Source organism: Pteropus medius, unplaced genomic scaffold, assembly GCF_902729225.1.
Source record: "Pteropus medius unplaced genomic scaffold, Ma_sr-lr_union100, whole genome shotgun sequence".
Taxonomy (NCBI): Eukaryota; Metazoa; Chordata; class Mammalia; order Chiroptera; family Pteropodidae; genus Pteropus; species Pteropus medius.
The window spans coordinates 19,044,154-19,065,998 of NW_024349519.1; the positions used below are offsets into that span (position 1 = coordinate 19,044,154).

The window sequence follows — 21,845 nt, forward strand, 5'->3', positions numbered from 1 at the left end:
AAACTTCTTTTGGAACAAGGAAACCACAGCCTTTGTCAGTATGTCATTTTGAGGGGAAACTATACCTGATCTAGTAATTAGCTATAAAATGAAAATTTGGATTAGGTTATATCAAAAGTCTTCTCTAATCCTACCCATTCTATGATTATTTGGTGTGAGGCTGAATATTTTTTGGGAAAAAAGGAGAGGCACATATGGAAAGACACAATAGTTTAATGAAAGAATATGGACTTTGCAAATTTCAGACAGACTTGATTTCAATACTGCCACTAAGTGGTCTCGGGCAAGTTAAATAACTTCAAGTTTCAGAACTTCGTTTTCTTGATTCTAAAGTAAGATAATGTCTCACAGGGCTGTAGGGAGAATTAAATGAGATAATGTATGCAAAATGTGTAAAAATCCACAAATAATTATTATTAATAGTCACTGAAATACTTTTAACTCATATTTTTATATCAGGCTTTTCTTTAGAGATTTATAACATATACTTCCCACACTCCATTATTTGCTTCATTCAGCTCAGAACAATTCCAGATAAACCCATACTATATTACTGGTTATCTTCTGCCAAGTTAGCTTCTTACAGAATGTAAGAAGTTAGATACATTCTTTTGAATAATACATGAATCATTTCAATATCAGAATCAATTAGGATATGTTCATTTGCTGTCACTTGAGTTTTCCAATTTGAATTTACACTTCTCTGTTTATGATATACCAGTTATTTTCAGGGAGTTCCAGAAAGGAATTTAAAGTAGGAGATGGCGACTTTCAAAGTATGGAAATTCAGTTATACAAAGAGCTTAGTGACATATGCACTCACAAAATGAATGAGAAAAAAAATCATTGAAAATGTAATAACTTATAGCAGAGATTTAAAATGAATGTTAGATTATTCTTGAAGGTGTTAGCAGTTCTTCAACTGTGTCTGAATAGCTGTGAGGAATAGATAATTACTAACAGAATTTGCCAAAGGGAAATATCTATTAAATGTACAATAGCCTCCACTGTACTAATGAAAGGACAGTTTTTACAATCAACTAAAAAACATTCTGATTTGGCACTTGAAAACTCAGTCAGAAAGTAGTTTTGGAATAGAAATAAAATATCTTACCTGGATATTTTCCAAATATGCATAAATTCTAGAAGTTGGTTCAGATAAAACTGACTGTGGTCATCTTCATGCTGCAGACAGCAGAATAAATTAATATTTATAGAGCGAATAGGAATGAGTACCAGATAAAAATAGATCTATAACTTCCTGCTGTCATTTCGTTCACCTTTTTGATAACCCTCATTCATCATTTTAATATTTTGTTTTAAAGATTTTACAAGACTCTCCTTAACTGTGTAAGCATTCTTTTCAAGAGTAAAACAGAAAGCTGAGCATTCGTTGAGGATCAAACCTCAAAGACAATTGAAAAAAACTCTTGACATCACCAAGGTCAAACATTAATTTCTACCAGCAGGAAGGCAGTTTTGCAGACACCAGTTCTCCCACATACGTGCACTTTTTCTTTACATTTAGCTCACAGATGCTGTGGCCGTATAAGATTTGACAGCCTTCCAGATCGGCCGCAGACAGAATGAACTCCTCCATTTTTCAGATTTACCACATCTGGCCACCAAAATGTCAGTTAAGAGATGTTTCCATTTCATGAACATAAAATTGTGCCAATGAATTACAACTACTGCTAAGTATAAATCCCAGGAGTTAACAGGCAGCATTGTAATCATCCTCCCAAGATAAATATGATAAATACTCATCATAAAATATCAGCCCTACGGTCCATATGCACACGCGTGTGCGCGCACGTACACACACACACACACACACACACACACGCACACACTCATACCATACTCCTTGATTAGCAATTCTGCAAGGACATTCATGAAACCCTGTGCAAGTTTGCAGAGGAGAATGCAATATACTCCAATATACTCTATAATTGCACCATGTCACCATATGGTGGTGTTAAGTTTGGGAGCTGAGGAAATCCCTTAATGCTTAGGATACTTGTAATCTTGTATGTCAACACACACACAATCTATTTTAAAAGCTACCTATTAGAGTTTCTGACAGAAAACATCAGAAGAACAACTTTTATATGGTTTAAGGTCAAAGGTAAATTAATTTTGATATTGGGTTGTTTGTGAGAAAGAAGAAAGCTAAGTTACATGGAAAGAATATGGTCTTCACTATAATACCATAAGTTAAGTGTGTGCTATTAAAAAGAAAAACTTTGTGGAAATGTTAAGGAACTTGAAAACATGAGGCTCACTATCTAGAAATTTACATCTAGAGTCACTGGGATGACTAAATCTGGAAGTGTGATAGTGGAGAATATTTTCCTGCAACAAGAAAAAGATAAACTTTAGTTATGGGAAGCACAGTAAAAGGGGAGGGAGATTAAAAAATAAAAACGAGAGCCAAAAAAGAGGTAGTAATATTTGAACTGTGATATTTGGCACTTTTGTTTTTTCAGAAGTTAAAACCATAGCAAGCAAATAAATACGACTTATTTGCATCTTTCAGTATAGCATAATAATATTCATTTTAAAACCACTTTACTTGGCTTCTAGAGATGCTTTTTGGGGGGGAAATTGGCCTTTGTCATATTGTCACTTACAAGAAAATCTTTTTGTTTGAAAGGTCTCAAAAGGCTGGAGGAAAGTTTGAGCAATTGTCCATGGAATATATCACACACTTTACTTTTTCTCCAAAGCTGAAGGTCATACCTTCATCTTAAGGAAAAAGTTAAGGCATTTTTTTCCTTTTTCATACAAAATATATTGCTGTAAATATTCTGTGAATATTTTCTCGAGTTAGCATGAAATCTTGATTTTATGATTAATATCTACAATGCTGGCAATACTTTTGATCAAATTTGAAAGAGACAGAGAACAAAAGACTCAGTCATTCATATCACATTTCATCAAAATGGGGATTTAAAAATTTTGAAACCTAGAATGATTTCTAAAGACTGTCAACCTGTTTTATGAATAATCTCATGGAACAAGAATTAAATTGCCATATTTCATTATAATACAAGCAAGCTTAAAGTAGGAAAGACGTCTGAGATGACTTAAATTTGCAATGCCTTTTACAATTAGGGAACTCTAAAGTATTTACTGAAAAGCAATAGTGTCAGTACATTTAATAGAATGATAATGATGATTATATTACTAGTATTATATAAAAAGAATATCATCAAGCCAAGTTTATGTTGTTTTACTAGAAAGAAAATATAATTGTTCATAAGTTTTTACTTACAGCTAAAGTTATGAAAATCACAAAGAATTTTGACACTTTAAAAATAGAATTATGAAAGGAGAACATTCACTATCTCCTTATCATATAGGGTTTTTAATAGTAAAGGACTAAAATATCATATCGTCTAACACCCTAATTTTATGACATCAATAACTAATACATTGTCCTGACTAGGTGCAGGAACTGATTTAAGCTCTTCATTTATGTTTCCTATTTGAATTTTTACAGTAACCATATTAAGTACTATTATTATTCACATTTTTTTAGATAAGAAGACAAAGGTGCAGAGAATTTAATAATTTGTCCAAGAGCAGATTTTTGAGTTTGGTAGTATGAATACAGCATCTCTGCTTTTAAAAAAGATATCAAACCAATAAATGTAACATTTCTTATTTCCCTGGTCAGAGCTAGGCCTCTATGCACTAGGGTTTATGTATAAAAAGAATTCCACTGCTAGCCCTTCACAGTCATTTGCATCAGGTGCTCCTACTCTAGACTCTGAAAGCATAGTTATCTTTTCTTTCAAAGCACATATTTCTATCAGACTTTTAGTGTTTATTTGTTTATCGTCTGTCTCCTTTACTAGGATGTGAACTCTACATTCTAGAACAAGAACTGAAATATCTTGTTTGCTTCCACATGTCCAGTGTTTGGAATAGTGCCTGGAGCATTGTAGGAGCTCAGTTTTTATTTGTTCAATGAACAAATGGGTAACAGTCTGTGCATATGGTTTCTAAGACATAATTCGGAATTATAAGTAGGTTCAGTAAACTGTTTCTTTACTATATAAGATCCTTAAAGTACTGTATAATTAGTATCTAAAAAGCATTTAATAAATATTTGATAAATTAATCGATTAATCAATTATTAGATTTTTATACATTTAGTATACTTAGCACAATACCTGGAAGTAAACTCTTATAGCTCTTACTAAAATGTAATATCTTCTCTTTTGGAATGTGATGCTAAAAATATCCTGGAAGAGCCAGGACTTGGGGAGATGGAGACATGGAATATCTTTTTCATAGTCTATGCGAAGGCCACCACTATTCTTAATTGAGAGTCAAAGCCAGTTGAATCCCCTGCACAGCAAGTCCTTTGAGGGTTGAGATCTTTTTGATTTAGTTTACTACTCTATCATTAGTACAGGGCCTTGTATGTAGCAGTTATATAGTAAATATGAGTGAATTTAGAATATACAAATACCTATGCCATCCGGCATATTATCAATTTTTAAATAACAATGTCAGTGCCAGGAAAGTTGTAGATGAGAAAAGCATTTATATTATTTACCTAGAAAGTTGTTGAATTAGCTTAGAGTTGGTGATATTGATCGCGGGAAGTAAAAATGTATGAGTCGAACCATGAAGCATAAAAAAAGAACTGTGTAATTTAATTCCCACTATGATGCAAATGACACATTGAAAACCAGGAATTTCTAGTGACAACTATACACTTTCCACCCAGCTATGCTATATACTTATCCCTGTTTATGATGACAACAACCCAAAGATACCATATTGGATGGCATTATGTATAGTGAGCTCTATAACTAGACTAACTTTGCTCAAATCCCATCTTCCTTATTTACTAGCTGTAAGATATTGGGTCATTCAAATAACCTTTAAAATTTTCAGTACTTTTATTTATATAAAAAAGGAAAATAGTAGTAATTATTACATTATTTTGCTCTTGGGCTATTGTGAGTTAATACACATACAGCACTCATAATAGTGCCTGGCACTTAATAGGATTAATTATTATTGAACACTTATCATGCCTCAGACATTTGGGTATGTGGATATAGCTGTGGAAAACAAAACAAAACAAAGAAAAAATTATATGTATATATCTAGAATTTTGACCAATTGATCTCACATCTAAAACTCACATCTAAAACTTTTGAGTAATTGGTAGCATAGGTATGAGCTGTAGAGACTTACTGACTGGGCTCAAATTCGTGTAACTCTGCTTACCAGTTCCATGAATAGGATCTGGGGAAAGTCATGGAGCTCCCTGTGATTCAATTTCCTTATTTTTCATAGTATTTACCACATAGAATTATTGTGAAGAGTAAATGTGATAGAAATGTTCAAGTCCAAGATATAAATATATACTCCATACATATTATATCACAGTATGGAATTATGTGGATTTCAGAATAAACCTTAATTTATAAGAAACTGAAATGTTAGTGATCTGTGAATTACTAACAATAAGTTTTTTTTAGCAGCACGCAACTTCTAAACAGGATTAGAAATTAGAATCATATTTCCTCTCTTCCCTCATGTTGAAATGAAATGATGATTTCAGCTCTTTTGTCAACATTGAGGACACTGTGAAGAGTTTTAGGTTTATTAATATTGGGAGTATTAGTTGTACTTTATAATGTTTCTTTGTGGAGATTTCAAATGCATAGTCCTGGAGCTGTCAACACTGGCTGAATTGGATAACCAGTCCCAGAAGATATTTCCGAACAACTCTCTTTTGGCCTCATTATGTTATATTTCACACTGATATATTGCAACCTAATGCACCACCTGACACTTTTTATGATGAAACACCTCAGACTAGAAAAAAAAAAGTCATTCACTGGAAATCTGTTATCTGATGTAAATGACAGGGTGATTGGATTTTTTGCTTAAAGCAAATAATTGGAAGGTTCTACAGATAAAAACTGCCAAAATATTAAAGTTCATTGTATATTGTGCAGTTTGGGTTTAAAGTAACTTAAGACATCACACAGAGAATAAAATTCATGTCAAACAGCATGAAACTGTCATTAAAGCTCAGCAATCAGGACAGATTAAGAAGGCAATTCCTTTCTAGGTAGTTTTATTATATATATTATGAATATTAATCTGTCCTGATTTAAACTATATTGACACAGACATAAACGAAGTCTTCAAATAGAACGAGTTGTGCTATTTTTCTTCCTTCAGTGGTTTCCACTTTACATTTTCTATTTCATTTACTTCCTAGTGGATTCATGGCTAGTATGAATATAATAACCTTAATAAGTTTTTCATAAATAATTTTTCCAAGAGATCTATTGATTTCTTATTATACTGAGGTTGCAGTAATGTGTTGATATAGTTGCTTCAGTCCAAATTGTTAACAGGCATAGATAAATATTTCATTATGTTTCAGTAAATATCCTCAAATGAATATGTCTTCATCAAGATATATAATTCCAAATTGGTAACAATCCATAAAGATGGGAATATTGTCCTTAAAATGATCAATGTGCAAATTGAAACCAGTACTAAGAAGGTCTTACCTTTCGAGATAACTTTCCTGGAGCTTCCCTATTTTTCTGCAGATTAAGTTGAATAACAGATTTATCTTTCTGAAATATTTTGTGGCTCCCCAAAGTGTGATCACTGAAGGAAAAAAAAAGAAAAAAAATCAATTCCTCCCCTAACACCCCTAAGTATATGTTATCCTCTCTAACTTCATTTCCTTTTATTTTTGGAATTTAATCTGGCAAAAGTTTATATGTGTGTGTATATATATATGTGTATATGTAAATATATGTGTATATATATGTGTATATACATATATATGATAGATGATAGTTTTATATGTCTGTATATATATATATATATATATCCTCATTATATTCGTTTTTAAATGACAAGATATTACAATTATTTTCTAATGAATTAAGTTAGAAAATGATTAGATACATTTAGAGTGGACAAAATAAATTATAATAAGATTATTTTACATATTCAAAGTTAGTTTTATCCAGCCACCTAAAAGCTGAGGACAGCATGCTTCTGAGAGGTCTAATTGATGCCACAAAGTCTATGTGGAGACCACTGTATCAAAGAAGCAGAGTGGTGAGGAAAACATGTCATGGGCTTTAGAGACAGATTTATTAGCTCCGTAACCTTATGCAGATCAATTAAATTATCTGAAACTTAATATTTTCCTTTTTAGAATTGGAATATTAATGTCTATATCAAGGGATTGACAAGTAGATTAAACAGAAAAAATATCCTTTCCTATTTCAGAAATTTCTAGTGGTGTGATATATTTTCACCTTTCTTTTGTCTCTCTTTCTCTCTGTCTCTCTCATTTCTTTTTCTTGCTGTAAATATTTGCTAATTACAGATTAAATATTGAGCACAATGAATTACTGATTTACAATGTAAATATGATTCCTATTCTTTTAAATGAAAGGCTTTTACTATGTGATCTGTACAGCTGAAAATTTTGATATCTCTAGTGACTCTGAGTCATTTAAAAAGGATGAACTACATTAATGTATTTTGTTTAAGATCTTCATTAAACATATAAAGGATTTCAGGAGAAAAAACCTTATGTTAAAAATTTGGGGTCCTTAAGGTGATGTATTCATGTATCTGGAAAATTCACTAAATATTTGGAACCATCTATTCCCAACAGTGTCAGACAAATGCAACTTTTCTATGCTGATGTCTACTAACTTCTCTGTAAATGTTTATTTTAGCAATTGCTATTTTTTAAAGAAAATCCAACACCTACCCAAATTATGAAAGTATTCATAACGTGTTCCATGCCCCATTTCCCCTGTTAGTCTAAATAAGATTTCTGTCCTAGTGCTATCCCTAGGACTCATACTCTTCCTTGAGTCATTTCTGCTGCTGGTCTAGACATACTGTATGGTCTGCGTATTCGCTCAAATACTGGAATCATTGACTCCTGACTTCTCTCCCTGAAGTTCTGCTCCAATGGCCATTCTCATATTCTATCACACAGAATCAACCTCCTCTCCATTTACCTCCCCCAACTTTAATTCTTCTTTCCTTGCCTAAAGTTCTATTTCTCTTCTGGGAACCAACTTAAGAGCAGTGATCCATCTTGCTCTCAAAGCTTCCTTTCCTCAGTATGTTGAAATTGGACCCTGGACCTTAGTTTGGTGAAATCAACCTCAGATATGGCTACTGCTTTTTAAACTGACTTATAGTTTTCTGAAATTAAAGTTAACTGAACATCTTATATTTGTATTTCCTAAACCTTCCAATTCTACTTCTTTCTAAAAGGAAATTAGTTCTTCTTCCTTTCTCTGTGTGTGTGTGTGTGTGTGTGTGTGTGTGTGTGTGTGGTAGGGTCTGGGTAATTATCAGATTTTGAGTAATTATCAGATTTTAGAAGGATTTTTTTCTTCTATAATTTTTCTCTTTTTTAAAAAATGTTACATTATAAAAATCATTCTCATGGAAAACATTTAAATTTTATTAAACTGGACAAAACAAAACAGTTAAGAAAAATTACTTTCTTCCATTTTTTCCAGAATAACAATTACCAAGAGTTTATGGCAATTTTTTGTAGGATGAAATAAATGGTTAAGCACACATATATTTCCGTTAAAAATGAGAACATTTTATTTTAGCTGTATTTCTAGCCTGTAGCTAAATTTCTTTTAACTCATTTTCTGAGACTGCCTCTTAATCAGAAAATTAAAGTTGAGATATTAATGTGTGTTGTATTTGCTCCAAATATTTGTGTTCCTTCTGCTATGTATTATAGGTTTATATTAACCATATTTATTTTTAAAAATTATTTTCATTCATTTATTGGCACTGAGTCTTCTCTGAGTCTATCTTTAGAGACTTGGGAGACACAAAATGTTTTTAATCTTCCAGTGGTTACCTAATTTTAAAAAATAAAACATATCTTAAATGGTTTTTTATTGTAACCTGAAATAGTAATTATTTATGTAACACTCTCAAATAAAGTTTATAGCTTAATCTGTTCAGTTCTCCAATTACCCTACGATTGCCCAGGTAGGGATCATTTGCATTTTATTTTCAGGTTCTTTTATCACCTGATGAAATCATGAAAAGTAGTAGATTGGGTGATGAAAAAAGTTAGATAGGAATTATAACAAAGATATATATCTTAAAACATTTTATTTTTAAACTAAAAATATCCAAATAGCCTCTTAATTGCTAAAGTTTTGGTATTAGAATAAAGAAAGCCTTTGATATAGGATAAGGTGTCTATTGATTATAATTTTATGTTTTCTTCCTGGCATAAACCAAGCCTGTAATTAATTTCCTGTTTCATTATTTTTTTAATTAAAAAAAACTTAATTTTTATATGTGTATCTTTAAAATTTATTTTTCAGCTATAGTTGGCATATGATATATTAGTTTCAGGTGTACAACATAGCTATTAGACAATTATACTACACCTTATGCAGTGATCACCATGGTAAGTATAGTATCCATCTGGCACTATACATGGTTATCACAATATTATTGACTATATTTCCTATGCTGCACTTTACATTTGTGACTAATTTTATAGCTAGCAGTTTTAGTCTTTCACCTTTTCACTCATCCTCTAACCCCTTTCCCATCTGTCAACCATCAGTTTGTTCTCTGTATGCATGACTTTGTTTCAAACAATACAGCTTCCTTAATAAAGAGCACATACTTGGACTTGAGGAACAACATGAATGGAGAAATGAGTCAGATTTTTATAATTAGTGTTCTAATCTTTTAAATTTATTTTTTCCACATTTAATTCAGCTATAAAGTTTTTAATGATTATCAATTATCTTTAAAAAATTCAATTTAATTTTTTCATAGCAACACTTTTTTTTTGCTTTTTATACTTATTTCCTCAATCTATCTGGAATGTATCATTGTGTAAATAGCAATGTACAGCTCCAATTTTAGACATTTCTTCCAAAATGATAGAAACTTTCTCAAACATCCCTAATTAATAAGAACATGTTTTCATCTCTGACATCATATTTAACACATAACCATTTGTTTATAAATATCTGATGTGTTTCTGGACTCTAAATATTCCATTAATCCATATATCTATTCATATGTCAAAATAAAATTGTTTCAATTATTTAATTTTCTAGCAAATTTGAAGTGTGAAAATAAGTGAAAGTCACCATTAAAAATATATTATCTATTTTGCACAATTTCTCTTTGAGAACAATTTTAGAATTAGTGTGTCAGTGTTAAAGAGAAAATGTTAATATAGTGTTGACTTACATTTTATTTATGAAATTATATAAGAAGAGTTGGTATTTTGATAATATTGAATTCTGCTTTCAAAGAAAAGTATATTTTTGTATGCACTGGTTTCTCTTTTATGCGCTTGAGTAAAGTGTTTGTTTTCTTCCATGTAGATCTTACATATATTATGCTTTTTGTAAGATATTTTATAGATTCCGTTCTATTATAAATTAACAAGTTTTCCATGATCTATATTAGTTGGGTTTATGTGTTGATTTTGCTTGTGGAATTCTGTTGTAATCTCTGAAGGTTTGGTGCAATTTGCCTAAAACTACATTTTCCACTCCCTATGGCTCATTGTTCTATTTCACTTTTATACTTCTCCTTAAGTTAATTTTGAAAATTCATCATTTCTTAGAAAATTGCCTTTTTAAAATAAAGTTGTCATGTATAAAAGCCCCTTCTATTTAAAATATCTTTTGACATTTACCTGGGAACTCAACAATCCTCTTGCTATTATTTTGTCTTTCCCATGCTATCACCCTTTCTTGTTTTATCAGGAGCTTTTTCATTAATATTTTTCTTTCTGTCATTTCATGAGAATTATAGTAGGCTAATGGGTAGATTTGCATTTTTATTCTAACATATTAATCCAGTCTTGAAGATAAATAATTATATTTTAATTATGGAGTACCATGTATAATTTTGCATGAAGAGATCTCAAAAACTGGAAAGGAAGTTCTTGCCCATCTCTCTCATTTTACAAATAAGGACTCTGGGTTCAACAAAATAAGGCCTAAGATTAGAACACAAATATTTGTAGTAAATACAGCACACTTGAAATTTATTTCAAGCATTCCTGCTATAATGTGATATGCATGTTTCTTTTTATAAAAGGAGGGGATGAGTTGTTCTGCAAATTGTAGGCTAAAAATAACAGGTCTCATGGAAAACAGGATAGGAAGGGACCACTCAAATCAACAGATCTCTAACCAGAGCACAGATACACATGCACAGATCTTAATGAAAACACTAGCACAGATTTAAAAAGACATATCTACTTTGAAAAATGTAAAGAAATAGTATAGTAAATAAAAGATGGCTTTTAAAAAATGTCTTTAGCTTGGTGGAAGAGGATGTAAGAAAGTTTTGATGCTGCTGAATGTAGAGATGAGGAGAAAATGCACAAATATTGTGAGGAATTCTTCAACAGGGTTTTTCAAGACAGAGCTTAAGGCAAAGTTGATAAAAAAATGCATGTTAGGCAAAGGGTCATGGGTCACTGTGTACAATACTGTCACCCACAGCAGCTTCCTGTGTAGTTCGCATTCAGCCACTGTTTCTTAGTGGAGAAAAAAAAGTTAATACGCCAGAAAAATTTACATACATTAAGGTGGCATCTATGAATAAGCTAATTTGTGTTATAGAAACTTGATGTCTTACAGAGCAGAATGTATTTGCTACACCATTTTTCCAGGTATCGTGTTAAAAATACTAACTAGTCCTTTCTGTGTGTGTTAGCAATAATAAAAACTATTACTGTGCCAGAATTGTCACTTACCCTTAAATTTGATGTTAAAGGACTACAGAGCCTCCAGTAATATCTAACTTCCTAAGAGCTGTAAACTACTATTCACCACTTTGCTATCACTCTACTTGGCATGACCACCTTTTTAATGACTTTTCTGATGATCTAGAGCTATACTATCTAGTATAGTAATCACTAGACACATGTGCCTACTGAGCAATTGAAATGTGGCTAGTCTGGATTAAGATGTATTATAATCATAAAGTACACTTTTGAAGACAGCCTATGTAAAACAGCTCAATAGTTTTAAATTTTGATTACATATTGAAGTGATAATATTTTACGTATATTGACCTAAATAAAATATTGCATTATATATATATATATATAAATTATATATATATTTATATATATAAATAAAACATTGCATTATATATATATATAAACAGGTAGAAATAAACTTTAATGCAATATTTTATTTAGGTCAATATACATATATATATAATATATATATATAATATATATATTAATGTGGCTAGTAGAAAACAAAATAGTTATGTGCCCGTATTCTATTTATTTTGGACAGCGATGATCTAGAGATAATGAAAGAGAGAAAAAGAAAGCATTAAAGAATAGAAAAAATGGTGGTATGTAGAATTTAATGAGTAAATGAAATAAGGAAAAAAACTGTGTTTGAGGACTCTAGGTATCAGAAAATATAGGAAGAAATGCTACCACACCAAGAAAAAAAAGAAATAAAAAATATCGCTGCTAGAATGGATAATCTGAGAGAAGGGTTTGAGCACAAATATAACCATGGTATATATTACTATTCTTACAATGGATTATATATTTCAGATTTTATACATTGAGTGTTTTTCTAAATCTGATAACATTTCAAATATAGGTGCTTAGTAGTTTTATTTAATGATTTTGTAAAGATCTTCAACTTTTAAATAAAACGAATCTATGATACAATCAACACTTCGCTTTTTTAAAATACATATTAGTAAATCAAAGTTCTGCACATTCATTTATTCATTCTCTCAACAAATAAGTGTGCTAATTACTATCTTAGAAACTGTTATGGGTATAGCTGTTATTTAAGATAAATACCAAAAGACTGAATCCCTTGCTCATGATTATTCCTATTTTCTATTCATAAGTAACACCAAAAAAAAAAAAAAGATATGCAGATAGATACTTTACATTTGTCCTATGAACAAAAAAAGACATCCTAAATAATGCCCAACCTACAAATATTGATTCCCATCAGCCTAGGCATCCTTGTAAATACACATTTTATGAACATTACTCTTTCACTGGAATAAATACATCTTTATTTTATAGGATAACTAGGTTTAAGTGTTCTCCATTCTTATGTGTAATAAGTAGTCACAGTGATGTATTTTCTATATGTTACAGTCACATATAGAAAAGAGTATTTCAATTTGATTTTATGAATATTGAGAGCCTAGATTGTGACAGCTATTAAAAACATTTTTTAGAAAACTCAGTAATTAAGCTGTCTTTCAATACTTAGATTAACTAAGAAATGTAAGGTAAACATAACAGAATATTAAAATATTAATAATGTTATAGTATTCCACAGAGCATTTTTCAAATGCTTATGCACCTATGCACACATGTACACATGCATTCCTCTAATATTTGACACTTAAAAATTTCTATGTTACTTCTACCATATTTTTAATTCTAGTAAGCTTTGTACCTAATGAAAATACCCTGGATTTTATGTGCAAAGAGGCATCTGTTGCTGAGTCAGCAAAGATAAAGATAAGTTATATGTTGTTTTCCTCAACCAGTGTACCTCGAGTTTTTTGTTATTCTTCTCTCAGGAGAACCATAAATAGAGAAAGTTACAATTCATGACTTAGATACACAAGCATAGGTTAAATTCTAGAACTAGGACTTGTAGCATTGGGATAGTTAGAAGAGGAGAGTTAGGGTTTTAACGGAGACACTCTATGTGGCATAAATGGATACCAACAGTTATACTACTCAAGACTGAACTGTACCTAAGAGATCTAAACATTTCCATTCAGATGCCCCATTTTTTCTTAAGAATTCCCTCTTGCCTGTAAAAAGGCAACTGTCCCTCATGCCTTTTCACTTGAATATGGTTGCATTCCTTCACATACACACACACATACACACACACACACATTTTAATTCAAAATTAAAATGAAATTGAATATATTGCAAAGGAGGCTTTATTTAAACCTAGGAGAAATGTTTTATAGCAATTTTCAAGTTTACAATGCCTTCTCTACTCTCTGGTAAGCTACGCAATCACAAAAGACAATAAAGTTAAAGCATAACAATCTATATAAATGAAGTTAACTAAGAAAGTCAATATGAAAGAAACATAGACGGGAACCTGGAAGTTTGTATCCTTTGAAAAAATATGTACTAACCTTTAAGGAGTTTTTTGGGGGGTAAGATATGTAAAATTTGTAATACAGTCACCTACCCAGGAGATCAAAAATACAGATATTATTCCATTTCAAGTTTTCATTATTTTTTCCACAAATCTCCAGAGGAGAGACATTCCATAGATTTTGCTAATACAAAACTTCAAGAACTGATATTAAAATAGCACATTTAAATCTTAATAAGGTGATACTGACTAATTTGAAGTACTATGTAATTCAAATATTCTTTACCTAATTCCTTCATTTTATTTAAGAAAAACAGAGCACTAGGTTATTTAAACCTCAATTCAAAATTGGTGGTGGTGGTGGGTCAGTGATTTAATAATTCTTAGCTTTTAAGTAAATAACACTTTTGAGTAACAAAAATAACTCAATAGCTGCATATTGGCTATTACATTTTTAGGTATAATGAAATTAAATGGTATACCTGCATTTAGTTCTGATTTGCTTTGTTTTCTTGGAAAAATTATGCAACACCTTTGTGATTCTTTTTATCAAGTCTGTTGGTTATTGATACTTGCATGATCACAAAACTTTTAGAAAGATTGGGGCTAAAATATGCCATCATAATCTTTACATGTAACTTTCAGTAATAAACAAACTTTATTTAGCACAGCTCTTTCTTTGGGGTAATTGCTTTCAAATGAAGGTATGTATAGAGTAGTCACATATTAGGACATTTGTTTTAGTAGAGTTATTGGTTAGAACCAAAAGCAATTTTGCATTAACTATTATTATTGTCAACTATTTATTAAAGATAGAAACCAAAGTTAATTTTTAAATACTGGGAAAAGTACTGTGAAGGAAATCTGAAAACTAAATTGAAGTAACTCAAGATATTCTTAAATGTTTTATTAACAGAACACATTTTTATTATTCTGTGTGAAAGCTCTCAAAGTTACGACATGTTCTTTCTAATCCTGTGACGTGTTTTTTTTTTTTTTTTGGTAAAATTCATGCAGGACTTTGTGTGGTTCATATGGTGCTTTGATAAGTGGAAGAGTTATGTAAAAGAAAAACACATCTTAACCTATGTGCTTAAAGTAAGCCTAAAGATTTACAAGAGTAGATTATAATATTGTTAAAACATTTTTTAATAGAAGTTTTTTTAAAAAGATTATTTAAAAATTCTAATTAGTTCTAATTCTTGAAGAGGAATTTTTCATTATAACAAAGGTATTTAACATTTTCTGTATTAAGAGAAGTCAGGAGACAGAAAAGAGACCCCAGAGTAGATAGCCAGACCATACAAATCAATGCTGATGTTGAATAAAGAAGTGGATCTGCTTTCTTAATTTAGATTTAAGAATATATATGACAATTTCAAAGTAAGACTATTAATTACCATAAGTTTCCTTTTTGATAAAAAAATTTTTTTAACCACTCTGGGTTATAGCATTCCTTGACAAAAGTCAGTTAAATAATAAAGGAAAGTGTTTTCTTTATTTTTTTTAATCAAGGATTTAAAACCTGGCTTTAACTATAAGCAATAGGTTCAAGCAAAATTTTCAAAAAAGATTATTCAGTGTCTGTAATGCAGCACTTGTGGTTTACTACTGACAATGCAATCATGATTTATTTAGCAAAAGTTTTTAAGTGCGGTAAATGTTAGTGTTTCCCATATAAGCTGAAAAAGAAAATTATTTTTAAGTTGCATTAGAGAGTAAGACTTATAGCAAGATTTTTGATAGAAGAAATTACTTAAATCACATAGGTTAGGGGTAAGGAATACAAACATATGTACCCTACTAAATCTAGGGTAGATAATAAAGGATAAAATTATGAAGTAGCATTATACTTCATATATTATAAATACATTTATGAAGAAAAAACGAATGTGAGATGAATACAAGTCTAGGTGAAGGCACAGCTGTCATTACTCCTTGGATGGAAAGGAGGACTTGGGAACATCTTAGGAAATAGTCCTTTATATCTGTGCCACATCTAATAAGAAAGAAAAAAGTCTTACTCTGGTCCTCAAGATTGCCACTGTATAAGCCCAGTGGAGACTGTCTACTGGAGAAGATCATGGGAAATGGGGAAATGGGTTACCAAGGACACGCCCTCTGTGGTAGTTCGTGTGGGCACTAAAGCTCAAGAACATGAAGGAAGAGGTTAATATTTCTTGAATGAACAGGATGACTTCTATTTTGTGGTTTCTCTATTTAATTTATTCTGACTTTAATTTGCTGATTTTGTATTCCATTCTTCATATTGCTGACAACTTTGTATTAAGCTATCATGAGCCTATGAGAAAATTAATGAAGTTTCTGTTCTAATTCTTTAATTTACTTTTTCATCATAATTCATTATTTAAAACTGTTTATAAAGCAGCTTTTGAGGAGAATACTGATAGTTAATGAGACTGTGTTTTATATAATTGAAGTCTCTGGTAAGTACATGTGATATCCAGGTGTAAGAGGTCAGGAACCTTCTCATTTTTGAAAATAGTTATCATGATAACTAAGTGATATCATGATATCAAAGTGTGTTTTTGTGATTTTGGATACATTTAGCAGGGAGAGGGAGAGACAGGACAAGAGCCAGAGATAGAATAGAATATTTAATTGACAGAAAAAATTTGTGATATTAAATTAAGATCAATGTTAAATGAGTTTCCATAACAACATAGTTGACTTATGAAAAAGAGAATTTTGGCTTGCTAAGGAAGTTATGTTTCTTAATTTTGCAATACATTACAAGGTATAACTACTTCTTAATTATTTTGTCAATTACATTTAATTTTTGTCCAATGTACTTCTTTGGAAAAGTGTGTAAAATTTTTTTTCAGAGTCTAAATTCTTAGTTCATTAATATCCTTGGCCTCTAATATCTTGCTACTTGAAATGTGAACTGTGGACTATGAACATTAGCACCACCCAAATGCAGAAATGCAGAGTCTCAGGCCCCACCCTGGACCAACTAAATTAGAAAATTTTTTAACAAGATCTTCGGGTGACTGGTATACACATTAAAGTTTGAGACACTGTTTTAACAAATCAGTACATATGTAAATAGATGTGTAATCTGTGCCTGTCATCATGTTTATTTACATTTCTCCCCTTTTCAGGATTTTATATATTACTTTACTACCCCTGGTAAAAACAGTTAAGTTAAAAAAAAAATAGCAAAATACAACTTAAGAAAGAAGTAAAAAATAGAGCATTACAAAAAAATAAAGTTTTGAAAAAGTATCCTGACTTTTGACATTTAATTGTGATGACAAAAGGTCCTAATTCTCAAAACTTGTTGGTTCATCAAGTAGTTACTTATTGTGATAATTTGAGAAGACAAATATACCACCTGGAAGAAGTGAGGAATTTAAATTTGAAGGATTTACTCTTACCTATTCCAAAGTAGATTAGAAACTGCAAAAATAGCAACTACATATAATTGATCTCTTTCTTAATAGAACAGAACAGATTAAGAAGTATATAGTTCTGATAACATAAGGAGAGCTTAAAATGAAAAATCTTTCTACATCATACTCCAATAGTAATAGTTTTTTTGGGAAGAAATACTTTTCTGCTTCTTAGTTCATTATATTTTAACAACCATGCATTTTTAATTTATTAAAACTCACATTCACGGGAGCTCAAAGCAATCCATAAATCATGAAAAAACTAGTAGAGGCTTATTACAATTTTTACATTTAGAATTAAAGACTACTAAATTATAATCCTAAAACTCATTTGTAAAGTAGAAAAATATCTTAAAAATTCAATTTTTAAAAGATAAAGAGATCGAAGTGAAGGGAGGTTAATGCATTTCATCAAAGCAACGATGATAAAGAGTGGTATTACCAATAGTGGGGAGAATTTGTTTTGACATTATTTGCTTAAACAATCTCAAATTTCCAAAAATAAACTAATTTTTGATTAATCAGAAATTTGGAAATGACATTTAAAGCTCACCTTTAGTGATTATAATTTACCTTTATTTTAGTCAAATCATTTCTGTACATTTCCTGATTAAATAGTTTTTAAAAATTTAAATGTCAGATAATGAGTGTTCTGTAAGTTATATTTTTTCCTTGTGTTTGATCTAAATGCTGTATGTTGAATTATGAACCTATGTTTACTGCACAAATATCTAATCATTATTCCTAATGAAACATTATTCTTGTAATTTTTATTTTCAAAAGTTGTGTTTCATTGTGATGGAAGCTTTGTTATAAACTGAAAAGACTGGGGCTTTCAGAGCCAGATAAACCTATGCTATCTTGACTCTGCTGCTTCTAAATTTTATGACTTTTTAGGAATTAATTTAATTTCTCTTAGCCTCAATTTTCCCATCTGTAAAATGGGAATTCTCATGCTTTTCTTATATGAGAATAAATGGTGCTACATATGTAAATGCTAGCCTATAAGAGGCTTTTAATAGTGAAGTAAATTCTGTTGTTGTTTTTATTGTTATTATTACTATTATTATCATCTCCATGGCACTTCCTTAAGCATCTCTGCTTTTATCAGAGCTCCAGTTTGCCAAAAGCATAGTTATCTTTATAGTCATTAAAATTTTTTAAAATTTGTATTCATTTGAACTGCTATTCTTTCTCATTGAGAAGGAAAATTCCTCCTTCAGAGCACTGCTAACCTCTTCATCTGATTTCTTGATCCCATCCTCTGTCATTTCCTCATGGAATTTGATTCACTATTGATTTGTTCTGTGCCTTCAATCATTCTCTCTCCATTGGCTCTTTCCCTTCAGTTTATGAATATTATCAAATATCTCTTATCCACATACCTCAAATTACCAGACCAATTCCACTCAGCATCTAAAACCCCATCTTTCTCCTGGCTTTTCCCATTACTTCTGAGAGAGTGGTTTGCATATATGTTTTTCTTTATCATCTTCCATTCTGCCTAGCTCATTGAAATTTTGCTATTTTCTCCTTCACTTTACTAAAATTACTCTTACTTGGGTCACCAACTAACATCCTAATTGTCAAATTTAATGAAATTTTTCAGTTTTCACCTAATATTTATTTTTAGCATTTGATGATATATTTACTTGATATTTGAAGCTTCTCTTTCTTTTTTTGTGAAAGACACATTTTCCAGGGTGTCCTACAACTTAAATTACTTTTTCAAGATTTCCTTTTTCTGCTCCTCTTCCTCCTTCCATTTTTTAAATATTGGTCTCAGGAAGCTTCCTTTTGTCACTTTCTCTATGTGATCTCTGTTTCGAAGACTTCCATTCCCTAATCTAGGCCAGTTTTTCTAAAATCTGTTCTACTTTCTTAATATCAGGTGTCCCTTGGCACTCACATACTTAACATGTCTCAAGCTTGATTTACTATTTTGCACCCTCAAAACTTCTCTTCTTCTGAGATCTGTATCATTGTTACTCAACTTAACATTAAATCTGGTCGACATCATCTTCTTCTCCATCCCATGCAATCCCATATATCCATTTACCAAATTTCATTAATTCCACCTTTTTAAATATCCCTGTTTTAATACCTTTTGTTTTAGCTCCACTGCTGTGACTTTAGCTTAAGCTCTGTCAATCTTTCATAAGTTCGGTGCTTCCTTATTTTACTTTCTAGTTCTTTTAAAGCATATATTATTATTCATACTGTCATTTAAATGCCTCTTTTAAATAATTCATTTTCTTATTCTCCTGATAGCAAAAGAGGCAAGCTTATAGAAGTTCTATAAATTAAAAATAGAAATGAATAAATATCATCTGTATCATAGCTCTTTTTCAAGGGTAACTAGTCTAACATTTTAGTGTATAGGATTTCATTTTCTATTTCAAATAGACATTTTAGATCTAAAATGTGGGACAAAAATTATTAAAATGTGATTTAACAGGTATAAAAATATTTTTTCACCCTTAAAAACTATGATACACATTTTTATATCAAGACATATTATGCTACATTTTTAATAACATAAATTCTATGCCATATTATAATAAAGATTTTATAATAAAAATTATGTTCATGATTTATTTTACCACTATTGGTAGTACTGCCAGAGATTTAGTTTTTCCCCCATTTTTTTTTTGGTGTTACTATTAGAAATCACGCTATGTTGCCTATATTTTACATTTAAGTATTTTTTATAATTATGATAGTTTCCTTAGAATTATTTGTAGAATAAGAATTGCTGAAACATAGATGATCTTTTTTGATACATCTCTAAAATTTTAACACGATTTGAACAAAATTCCCTTTAGCAAGTGCTATATCAATGTATATTCCTAGCAGCTGTTTAGATATTGTCCATTTTCCCATTGAATTTTACCATAAATTTTTAGAACAATTTGATAAGTGAAAATGGCATCTCATTAAATCTCATGTTTTAATTGCATGTTTGTTATTAACTAGGTTAAACTCTTTAAATAATTTCTGACCGTTAAATTGCTATTCACATTCTTGGCCTGTTTTTTTCTTGATAATATTTTTAAAAACTATTTAAATGCAGTTTTATATTCTAAAGCTGTTAACATTTTATGGCATGGTACTGATTTCTTTATTCAGTTATTATCCTTTAAATATAAATTGATCATTGACTTTTCTGTGGACCATTTTCATATTCTTGTCATTAGTCCCTTTCTCCTCTGTGATCTACAAGCAGTTGGTATATAATAATATTAATACTGCCCTCACAATAGGGCATTATAATAACTGATTACATGGCTTTATCGATTCTTAATTAAGGAAGAGGACAAGGATTATATATAACTCAGCTTTGTGTTCTCAGTGATTAAATGCCTTGCACATGTATGATTCTTAATAGGAGTTGAGATAGACTATTACAATCCCTGCACCCCTATCCATGAAGGCATCCACAAAACTGCATTTATATTTGCACCCTGTATTCCAGCATGAAGAACCATTTGCCATTTCTTGTATCGCAGTCTTGAGCTTTTGCAGTGTTGTTTTGTAGTTAAGAACCAGGGCCATGCAGACAACTGGACCCAGGTTTGAATACCTAGTTGTCTGACCTTGAACAAAGCCTCAGACTTCTCATCTGTGAAACAAGGGTTATTACAGTATCTATTGCACTGATATAAGACTTAGATGTCTACCCAATATAAGGTAAAAAATAGCTACCATTTACTAAATGGCTATTATTATTATACAATCAAAGCTAGTCAGATATTCTAGATGAATTGTAGTACTATAATTGTTAGAGTCTAAATTATTACTTATTGTATTATTAACTTATTACATGTTACCTGTATTCCTGCTATAGAAAAACTTTATGAACAGATTTGCAAGTATTTAAGGACATATTTTTTAGGCAAATCACATGGGAATAAACTAAAAAATCTGAATGATTTAGATGTTAGAAAGAAGAGTAATGGATATTCTGCTTATTAAAATAAATTATATCAATACAGGTAGGCTGTTATTCTCAAATAGTAAGCAAATCCCTGATATATGCACATCCTTCAAATTCCATTAGAGAATAAATGACTATAATTAATCTATACTAATACTTGGCAACTTTCCTATTTTAATAAAACCCAGGTAAATGAATTTTTAATAGAAATAAATGACTATGAAAACATTTTAGAAATTCATTATATTCATAATAACAACAAAAAAGTATAATGGTATATACAACATTTATTGGTCAACTGTTGAGCTATCTAAT

General features: G+C 30.5%; 1 protein-coding gene across 3 annotated transcripts in view; it reads right to left on the reverse strand.

Annotated features, from left to right (window-relative positions):
• PIK3C2G (phosphatidylinositol-4-phosphate 3-kinase catalytic subunit type 2 gamma) overlaps nucleotides 1-21,845 on the reverse strand; it is a 275,531-nt gene that overhangs the window by 219,696 nt on the left and 33,990 nt on the right. For all 3 annotated transcript variants that reach the window (XM_039882575.1, XM_039882574.1, XM_039882573.1), the window contains exons 6-7: nucleotides 6,558-6,660; nucleotides 1,115-1,185 (exon numbers count right to left, since the gene is read on the reverse strand). In XM_039882575.1, coding sequence (XP_039738509.1) covers nucleotides 1,115-1,185; nucleotides 6,558-6,660 — 174 coding nt within the window. The remainder of the gene's footprint in view (nucleotides 1-1,114; nucleotides 1,186-6,557; nucleotides 6,661-21,845) is intronic.